The sequence below is a fragment of the Pygocentrus nattereri genome, chromosome 11 (genome assembly GCF_015220715.1).
Source record: "Pygocentrus nattereri isolate fPygNat1 chromosome 11, fPygNat1.pri, whole genome shotgun sequence".
Lineage (NCBI taxonomy): Eukaryota > Metazoa > Chordata > Actinopteri > Characiformes > Serrasalmidae > Pygocentrus > Pygocentrus nattereri.
Genome location: NC_051221.1, coordinates 5,971,335 through 5,981,828, shown reverse-complemented (window position 1 = coordinate 5,981,828; position 10,494 = coordinate 5,971,335). Strand labels below are relative to the sequence as shown.

Below are 10,494 nucleotides of genomic sequence, written 5' to 3'. Positions count from 1 at the left end.
AGAGAGAGAGAGAGAGAGAGAGAGAGAGATACACAGTAAGAACACACACACCCACACACACACACAGAGGGAGAGATAGAGAGAGAGATACACAGTAAGATCACACAGACACAGTCCTGCTGAGGGATGTGCAGGTGTATTCACCCTCTGCTGCTGTTACTCAGTGAGTATGATTATCTGATATTTCTGATATTCAGAGTCTGTACAGGTGAACTCAGATGAAATATGAACGACAGACTTATTACAGAGCTGAGTGAGTGAGTGAGTGAGTGAGTGAGTGAGGGAGTGAGTGAGCGAGGGAGCGAGAGGGAGTGAATGTGTGAGGGAGGGAGTGTGTTAGTGAGGGAGTGAGCAAACGAGCGAGTGAGGGAGCGAGTGAGTGTGTGAGTGAGTGAGCGAGCAAGTGAGGGAGTGACGGAGTGAGCGAGCGAGTGAGGGAGTGAGTGAGCGAAGGAGTGAGTGAGTGAGGGAGTGAGTGTGTGAGTGAGGGAGTGAGTGTGTGAGTGAGGGAGTGAGTGAACGAGAGAGGGAGTGAGCGAGTGACGGAGTGAGCGAGCAGGTGAGGGAGTGAGCGAGCGAGGGAGTGAGCGAGTGAGCGAGGGAGTGCATGTGTGAGTGAGGCAGTGAGTGAGTGAATGAGGGAGTGAGTGAGCGAGCAAGTGAGGGAGTGAGCGAGCGAGGGAGTGAGTGAGCGAGGGAGTGAGTGAGGGAGTGAGCGAGGGAGTGCATGTGTGAGTGAAGGAGTGAGTGAGCGAGGGAGTGAGTGAGTGAGGGAGTGAGCGAGGGAGTGCATGTGTGAGTGAAGGAGTGAGTGAGCGAGTGAGGGAGTGATGGAGTGAGCGAGTGAGTGAGGGAGTGAGCGAGTGAGGAAGTGAGTTATTTCATTGATTCTTTATTTGGTTAATTAAGCTAGTTGATTGCTTCATTAACTGTTTTGTTGACAGATTGATTGATTAATTAAGCTATTCAATTGAGAGAGTATTTAGATCAATTAGGCTACTTTACTGACTGCTTGGTTGATGTTTTGCTTACTGGCAAATTGCTTAATCCAGTGATTAATTTCAGCTTTAATATTAATTTGAATATTAATTCATTCTTTTTACCTTCATTGGAAACCTAATAATAAGAATAACAACATCAACGTTTTACATTCTGTAAACCTATTCAAAGATCATTGAAACGTTTAAACACTGGATCAGTATTTTGTGCCTGTGAATCCAAATACGTTGGTGACGCTGTTCTTATCTACATGCTATAAGATGGTTCTTTAAGGGTTCTTTAGTAAAGCAAATGGACCATGAGCACTGAGAGAACCCTTCTAGCAGCAGATAAAGGGGGTACAGTGGAAGAGAAGAGCAATGGTGAGAGCAGCCCTGTGGAGCACCTGTACTGATGGTCTGGGTGTTTGAGGTGAACGTTCCCAACCTCACCTGCTGCTCTCTGCCAGTGAGGAAGTTGGTGATCCACTGGCAGGTGGGCTTGGCACGCTGAGTTGGAGTAGTTTGTTGTGTAGCTATTCTGGGGTGACCGTATTAAAGGCTGAGCTGGAGTCCAAGAACAAAATGTTTGCATATGTTCCTGAGTGTTCAAGCTGTTGAAGAATAAGCTGGAGTCCCATGTTCACTGCGTCATCCACAAACCTGTTTGCCCGGTATGCAGGGGGTCTAGCAGGGATCTGTGATGTTCTTCAGATGGGAGAGCACCAATCTCTCAAAGGATTTCATGACTACAGAGGTCAATGCAACGGGTCTATAGTCATTCAGTCCTGTGATGGTTGCTTTCTTGGGAACTGGTACTATGGTGGAACGTTTGAAGCAGGTTATTTTTAATCATTTTTGCAGTAGGTTATTTTTGCAACCCTTTCACGATGCAAGGAACCCTGTTTGCAACACCTCAAGCAAAGGGTTCTATTTGAGCATTCTTAGTTCTTTCTAGAACCACCCAGTCTATTTTTGAAAATTATATGAAATCCAAAAGCCCCAAAAAAGAACTTTTGGTGGTGAAACAATTTCAACATTTTGGATCATCTGGTGTGGCTTAAAATATTCTGTACTGAAATGAAGTGTTCACTTGTTTAACAGTACATAGTATGTAGAGCCAGTCATGTTCAAGTTACACCCTCCAGTATATTAACCTGTTAAACCAGCAAGATTAAAGTGAAATATTAACCAAAGAAAAATGATGAATGTTTGTATGCTGTGATTTTTTTTTATAATTTTCTAAAATCCCTGTTTCTGCCGAATGCTTACATTGCAGTTCACATTAAAAATAACTGTTCCATTCAGAGGTTTTTATAATTAACCAATAATTGCTTTAGTCTAAAAAGCTTGAATGTTTTTGTCTTAGAAGCTTTCTCACGCGGGGACCTCTGTGGGCTTTTCTCCCAAAGCTGAAAAAACAAAACCACTCAAAGACCAACAGTCTTTTGACTTATAAAGCTCTCTATCCAGCCTGGGTATTTTCAGTGTTTTTCAGCATGTTAAATTCAGTATTTTTTCAGTATGGTAAATTTAGTATTTTTTTCATTATGGTAAATTCAGTACTTTTTCAGTATGTTAAATTCAGTATTTTTTCAGTGTGCTAAATTCAGTGTTTTTATCAGTATGTTAAATTCAGTACATTTTCTGTATGTTAAATTCAGTATTTTTTTCAGAATCGTCAATTTAGTACTTTTTCAGTATGTTAAATTCAGTATATGTTTCAGTATGGTCAATTCAGTACTTTTTCAGTATGGTAAATTCAGTATTTCTTTTCATTGTGGTAAATTCAGTACTTTTTCAGTATGTTAAATTCAGTATGTTTTCAGTATGCTAAATTCAGTACTTTTTCAGTATGTTAAATTCAGTACTTTTTCAGTATGTTAAATTCAGTATTTTTATCAGTATGTTAAATTCAGTTTTTTTTTTTTAGTATGGTAAATTCAGTATTTTTATCAGTATGGTAAATTCAGTTTTTTTTCTGTATGTTAAATTCAGTATTTTTTCAGTTTGCTAAATTCAGTACTTTTTCAGTATGTTAAATTCAGTATTTTTTTCAGTATGCTAAATTCAGTTTTTTTATCAGTATGGTAAATTCAGTAATTTTTCAGTATGTTACATTCAGTATTTTTATCAGTATGGTAAATTCAGTACTTTTTCAGTATGTTACATTCAGTTTTTTCAGTATGTTAAATTCTGTTTTTTTTTTCAGTATGGTAATTTCAGTACTTTTTTTAGCAGTATTTTTTCAGCTTTTTCAGTAAGTTAAATTCAGCACTTTTCCAGTAAGTTAAATTCAGCATTCTCACCACAGACTTTATCACCAATGCTTTGATTTAACACCAGGAATTCACACAACAGTTTAATTACAGCTTAAACCTCAGTTCAAAGAAAAAATTCTTAAATAATATGTACCCGTTCTACAGAGAGCAGGAAAAGAACAGTTAGGGAAAGTCTGGCCCTTTGAATGTTAGAAATCAGCACCGAATTGGTTTATAGCAGTCAGTTCAGCTCAGTATCAGTCACTGCCTTCCACTTGAGTCGCCTCATCTGACACGCAGATTTATAATGGACATTTTAAACTGAGCTCACTGACTGACATTTCCAACAAAAAACACATAATTCAACAAAATATGAATAACATTAGACTACACATCCACGTGAAACTTGGTTAACAACAACTATACATGATCTTCCATACATTTAAATACAGTTTTCCATACATTTAAATACAGTTACTGAGATTATGGAAATTAAAGCCAGAACACCGTCCATCCTGACTTTTACTCCCAGAACCAGGTTCAAATGCCTCCCAGCCTTTTTACACCCCTGCTCCAAGATATGGTCAGTTAGTATGGAATAACCTTCCTATATTGTCCAGAAGCAGCTAATGAGCAATGAGCAAGCTGACCATGAAAAAACACCTAGCCTTAAAACATAACGAGCCCTTAAATATCTGAACAGTGGTCATCTGATGCTCCTCCACAGGCCTCTCCAGAACATGCTGGAGCTCTTCATCTGCTGAGACTCTGACTGTCCACCCTGGAGAAAATGCCACATTGCCCTGCAACGTTCCTGCCAGCCCTCACATGGCCTGGTATCATCAGAGTGACAACCAGCTGAAACTGATTATATCGGTCAGGAGCGCGAAAGCACAGATGGATATGTTTGAGAATTATAATCAAAACAGCAGCCACTTCTGGTCATTCGCAGAGCGTCCAAACGACTCTGTGAGTCTGCATATCGGGGCTGTTGAACAGTCTGATGCTGGACTCTATTACTGCGGTGGTCAAACCAGCGGACAACATATGACCTTCGGAAAGGCCATCCTCCTGACTTTTCCAGGTAAGAGACGTTCAGGCACCTAGAATTGATGTTTAAATGGAATAATTAGAATCATGTGTGGCTCTGTGCATTGCTTCAACAGCTAGACTCAGCTCCCAAGGGGCTGGATAACTACTTGATGGACAAAATCCTGAGTGTTAGAGCCGGAAAATATCGTTTAGGATGGATTTTGAAGTAGATGGAATGTGAAATATATGCTATTCTGAAGTTTATCGGGGGCTATGCATCCTAGAAAGCTAAGGAAAGTAACCAAACTCAATGCTTTAGAGTGACATGAAAAAGCACAAAGCATAATAAATGGTTGATCACAGTTATGATAGTACCAAGCAGGTAGATTATGAACTAGAACTAGAAAGTCCACTGATTCCCATTTGAGTCCAAGTGGGTCCAGTTTCTATTTTTAACAAATATTGCAGAAGTGTGATTTTTTTTTATTTATTCTAAGCACTTTCTTTAGTTTGGTTTTCTTCATTTGTTACTCTTCTCATGAATCAGTGATTATCCTTTTTGTTCTTTTATGAAACCCTTATAAATCACATTGAAATGCATTGTTCATATTAGAAGTGATAACGGCAGTAGTGCAGGGAGATTTACAGCCACTGACCTAGACCTATTCTGGTGTGGTGAAACCTTCTGGTTAGTTTATTAACTAATTACTACTGAAACACTGATTCTAGACTAGAGATATTTATACTGCGGGAAACATATTGGGAAAAATGATATATGGATGTGCTATGAGTTTGCACAGACCATATTTTATGTTTTATTTTTTCAGTATGTTAACTTCAGTATCTTTTATCAGTATGTTAAATTCAGCATTTTTCAGTATGTTAAATTCAGTTTTTTTTCTAAATGTTAAATTAAGTATTTTTCAGCATGTTAAATTCAGCTTTTTCAGTAAGTTAAATTCAGTATTTTTTTAGTATGTTAAATTCAGTATTTTTTTAGTATGTTAAATTCAGTATTTTTTCAACATCTTAAATGAAACTTTTTCAGTATGTTAAATTCAGTGTTGTTGTCAGGATGGGAAATTCAGAATTCTTTCAAGTAAGTTAAATTCAGAATATTTTTCAGAAAGTTAAAATCACATTTCAATGTGTTTAATTCAATATTTTATTTTTAATATGTTAATATCATCCAGACATAATTTTGACCAGGGCACCTGACCCTTTGCATACATCTCTATCCATTTTCTTCTCATACTAATAGTGCGACAGAGATTATTAACAGTCTGTATTAATGGGTGAATGAGTGAATGAGTGAAGGATGTTTAACAGGGGAGTGACTCAGTGGAACACAGTGGAATTACCCATAGTTTCCTTTACATCGGCATCACAAAACAACCACAGCCCTACATAAACAATCAGCTCCAACCAATCAGCACCAGGACCCTGGCTGATTCACTCTCACAAAGACCCCAAAAGGAAACAAGAAAGCTTTTGGAGCAGTGTAGTCATTCTACATAGAACCATACACCCTCAAAGAACCCCTTCCATGACTAATGCGTTCCTTTCATGGCGAAATGGTTATTCAGATTGATGGAGAATATAGGGTATAGGGTTCTATATAACACTGCAAACACTCTACTGTTACAAGCTTGATGCCGCAACAATAGAAGAACCCTTTCTGGGTGCTTTTCAAACCCTTTTCAAAAAGGTTCTATATAGAACTTAAACAAAACATTCTCCATCAATCTGAAGAACCGTTTCACCAGCAAAGAACACTTTAGTCATACAAAGAGTGTTCATGGTTCAATATATAGAACCATTTTCATTACCCTTCTTTCAAGAACCCTTGACGAACCTCCTTTTTTTAAGAGTATAGAAAAACAAAACGAGTTGTGTAAGAGGGAAGAACCTTTTTAATACTTGAAGAACCTCCGCATAATGTAAAGTTCCACCTTGATTGATAAAATTGTATAATTAGATGGTTAAGATGTAAACAGAGTCGTTCAGAGTGGTTTGGTGTGATATCCTCTGTTCTAGAGCCAGAACTTTTCACAGCGGTGGTGATAGGAACCAGACGCCCACCTCTTATTCAAAGCTCTGAATAAATGAATTCACTGCCTGATGTCTGATAGTTTGGGGAAGATTTTGGCCTGAAGCGTTTTTTTAAACTCTATTCATGGTGGAGGGATACATGCAGGGTGTCGTGAGGCCAAATAGTCCCCAAAGAAAAGAAAGGTTCTCTCGAACGGAACGTTTCACACCAAACCACTCTAAATGAGTTTTAACGTTTAATTATGTAGACATTTTGGTGGAATCTGTGGAAATTCTCTTCATGAGAAACAGGCAGACCCCAGTCTGAAGACCACCGGCAGGTTCTGTTTATTGGTAACTGTGGTGGAACATCTCAGGCTCATAGCGAAAGTTACTCACACTGCAGGGCCCTGGTTTCCTCGTTAAACCCTGTGTTGTGCCTGTTTACTGATTTCACTGAAAAGCTGTGGTTGTTAAACTCTTTAACAGTTTCCAGCCACAGGATGCGCAGCTTTCAGGTCTACAGCCTGCCCTGTGGTCACTCCTCGGTGTGGTTTGTGTTTCAGGTGCAGAGAGAACTGTGACAGGAACCGGACTCTGCAGGAAGCTGCTCATCGCCTCTGCCTGCGTCTTCACTCTGGCGCTCCTGGTTTGCGTCAGTGGGCTGTTATACAGACTCGGTGAGGTTTCAGAGAACGAGGGCTCAGGTTCAGCCAGACCACTGAGATGTGGTGTGAAAGCTTGTTGTTGGGGGCTTGGGGGGGGGTGGGGGGTGATGGGAAATGAAACATAAAGTGTGGCCTGTGCAAAAGTTATGGGACGTTTTATATTTTATGTTTTATTTTTCCAATATTTTCTCTGCATTTGAGATTTGGATGAAAATTAGTAAAAAGTAGTAGAAAAGTAGCATTTAAGTGCATTCAGAACTGTTGTTCATCGGCTTTTTGAATACATTATTTTGAAAAATTGCCTCAGTTTTTTGGCAGTGTTGTAAAATAAGCTTTTCCTGCTTTGAGGTTGAAAAATACCAAGTGTTTCACCCTCCTTGTGCCCACCAGTAAAGAAATCTTATTGCCATCTGTGCCCACTGTGGTTTTCTTGGTTTGGTGCAGGAGAGACAAAAACCTCAACGCATTCACCCTGAAGTTTCTAGCAGCAACTTAAACATGCAAGCAATGCGAAGAAACGGTCTACAATATTTGTTTAATAGCAGCAACTGCTTGTTTCCACTGCCTTGTAAAATGTGATAGAAACACTTCAAGCTCCATCAACTATTTCCATTTAATTTTAGCAGATGTGTTACAGTTGTTGAAATGTTTTTGACAGCATAGTAAAGCAGATATGTGTGAATGTGATGTACTGTGTCAGGATTTCAGGAGGAGTGTGCCATTAATACTGACAAAGGAGGCACCTCCTAAACCCTAATCTTTACCCTAATCCTAACCCCCTGACCCTAGTCCTAACCCTAATCTTAAAAGTAACCATACTGACAGAGGGTGCCTGTTTTTTTTTGTTTTTAATTCCAACATTTAATTAAAATAAATACCTTTAAAAAGAAACATATTAAGATTTTATTAAATTAAATTAAATTAGAATGAACAAAAACATAATTTTGCATTAAATCTTATTTCGAGATGACTAGCTGACTAGCTGATGAATGATAAACTACAACCTTGTTTCCAAAAAAGTTGAGATGCTGTGCAAAATGTAAAAAAAAAGCACTATGATGTGCAAATCCTGTATAGCACAAAAAATGCTACAAAGACAACAAATCAAATGTTGAAATGGAGAAATTGAATAATTTTTTGCAAAATATTCACTCATTTTGAATTTGATGCCAGCAATACATTCCAAAAAAGTTGGGACGAGGGCCTGTTTACGACCATCATCTCTTCTTTTAGCAGCACTCTGTGAGTGTTTGGGAACTGAGAAGACGCTGCTGTAGTTCTGAAAGTGGAATGTTTTCTGTTCTTGTTCGATACAGGATTTCAGTTGATCAGCAGTTTCAGGGGCTCATTTGTCATGTTTTTTATTTCATAATGTGCCAAATGTTATCAGTGGTGACCGGTCTGAACTGCAGGCTGGTCAGTTTAGCACCCAGACTCTTTTAACACAGAGCAGTGCTGCTGGAATATGTGTAGAATGTGGTTTGGCATCGTCTTGCTGAAATAATCAAGGCCTTCCCTGAAAAAGACGTCGTCTAGATGGCAGCAGATGTTGTTAAAACATGTATATATCATTCAGCTTTAATGGAGCCTTCACAGATAAGCAAGTCACCCATGCCATGTACACTAATGCCCCACTAAACCAACGTGAACACTGGCTTTGGAACTGTGCACTGATAATAAGCCACATGGTCCATCTCCTCTTTAGCTTGGTGTCCATGATTCCCAAAAGAATCACATTTTAATTTAAAGGACTATAGGACACTTTTTAGTGGGCAAAACTTGTCCAATAAAAGTACCACTCTTTAAACAAGAAGCATGGAACATCCTTAACTTTCAACGCAAATTGAAATGCAACAAGATTTTATGTGCCTCATTTCTCTTTTGGTCCGTCTGATTCAAGGGTTTGTTCCCACAGTGGTGATGTGATGACTGAACTGAGCTGATTTGAAGTGAACTGAATGTTAAATATAATTCCTCTGTCCTTTAGGCCTCGCATCGCTCTTCTGTATGAACTGTGTGAAACAGAACTCCAACCTGAAGGTAGCGTGATGTCAATACACCTACACTATAGTTTAACCTTGTAATGTCATTGTCTTCATGGGACACTTTGCAGAAAGGTTGCTAATAACAACTGAAAGGCAGCACAAGCTGCTGTTCATTAGCCAGTTCTGTCTCACTGTATTTGGACCCCCCAAGAGATTATCTATACATTATGAAATTATTAACAAACTATCTGTGCAAAGTTGATTCTCAACAGTATTTGGGTTAGGATTAGTACCAGGGTTAGGTTTAGGACTAGGCTGAACATAAGGTTTAGGACCAGGCTAAGGGGTTAAGTTTGAGGGTAAAGTTTTCAGTTTAGGCTGAGGGCTAGGCTTAGGACCAGGGTTGGGCTCAGGATCATTCTAAAGGTTAGGTGTATCACCAGGCTGGGGGTTAGGTTTACGATTATGTAAAGGGTTAGGCTTAGGACCAGGCCAAGGGTTAAGTTTAGGACCAGTTTGGGGGTTAGCTTTAAGATTGGGCTATGGGTTAGGCTTAGGACCAGGTGGTGGGCCGTGCTTAGGTTCAGGCTAATGGTTGCTCTTAGGATCAGGCTGAGGGTTAGGTTTAGGTTTTGAGTGGAGGTTGATGGGGTTAGTGCAATTTCACACCTCCACTTTGTCTGAAGGTTGTGGAGCCCTGCTGGTGAAATGAAATCAATATGTGGTATTAATGTGTGGCAATGAGATCCTAATGCATGGCCACAACCAAGTTGTGGCCACAACTTCATTATCTCATTCCCATACCTTAGTAAGTCATGGCCACGCACTATTTTAATTGATACAGGATGTCACCAGCAGGGCTTTGTTGAAAGTAATGTGTGATGACCTGCTGTTGTCTTCACAAAGTAAAGTTCATTGCCTCTAAATCAGGGGATCTTCAGTCTTGGAGAGCAGGATTTCTGCCAGTTGGGTGACTTTCCTGCTTAAGCACACCTGATTCAACTCTTCAGTTAACTAACAGGTTTAGTTGGTGTACTAGAGCAGGGAGATCACCAAACTGTGCTGAACTCCTGCCTTCAGTTCCCCACCCTTGTGTTTCTATGCTGGAGTCTTACAGACTCTGTTTCCTGTTGTCTGATTCCTGCTGCCTGTTTCTGCCGTTGTAGGCGGCGGATCTGCATTACGCAAGTCTCAGACACACCGCACAGACCCAGGAGAGGCAGCCAGCACCTGCTGACCACGTGATCTACGACGTGGTTGCCAAAAAGATCCCCACCGATCGTGGAGTTTAAGCCGAACACCCATCTGTCTGTCAGAGTGCATCGTCTCTGTCAGAGAAAAACTTTGTATCTCCGTTTTTGCCTTTTTTATTTTCTCGCATAATTTGAAAAGTTGTTCTTTGTCAAAATTTCACAATGAACAGATGAATAGAAATTTGTTGACATCCACTTCCAGTGAAAGTTAGAAATGTTTCTTCCTTCCCCTGTAAAGTTACTTTTTCTGGAGATTCAAGGTTTTGTTCCATGAGCAGAGGTGTCAA

General features: G+C 39.6%; 1 protein-coding gene across 1 annotated transcript; it reads left to right on the top strand.

Annotated features, from left to right (window-relative positions):
- Positions 1-31: 31 nt before the first annotated feature.
- LOC108413610 lies at positions 32-10,494 on the top strand. The gene is made up of 5 exons (XM_017686218.2): positions 32-163; positions 3,966-4,322; positions 6,868-6,981; positions 8,957-9,009; positions 10,121-10,494. Exons 1-5 carry the CDS (start codon positions 127-129, stop codon positions 10,244-10,246), a joined length of 687 nt encoding a protein of 228 aa, XP_017541707.1. The 5' UTR covers positions 32-126; the 3' UTR covers positions 10,247-10,494.

What these genes read in the sequence shown, in the direction of transcription:
- LOC108413610 (XM_017686218.2), top strand. Translation starts at nt 127, where the DNA reads ATGTGCAGGTGTATTCACCCTCTGCTGCTGTTACTCA. An exon ending in CCCTCTGCTGCTGTTACTCA is followed by an intron (nt 164 to 3,965) that starts GTGAGTATGATT and finishes GCTCCTCCACAG; the next exon opens with GCCTCTCCAGAACATGCTGG. An exon ending in AACAGAACTCCAACCTGAAG is followed by an intron (nt 9,010 to 10,120) that starts GTAGCGTGATGT and finishes CTGCCGTTGTAG; the next exon opens with GCGGCGGATCTGCATTACGC.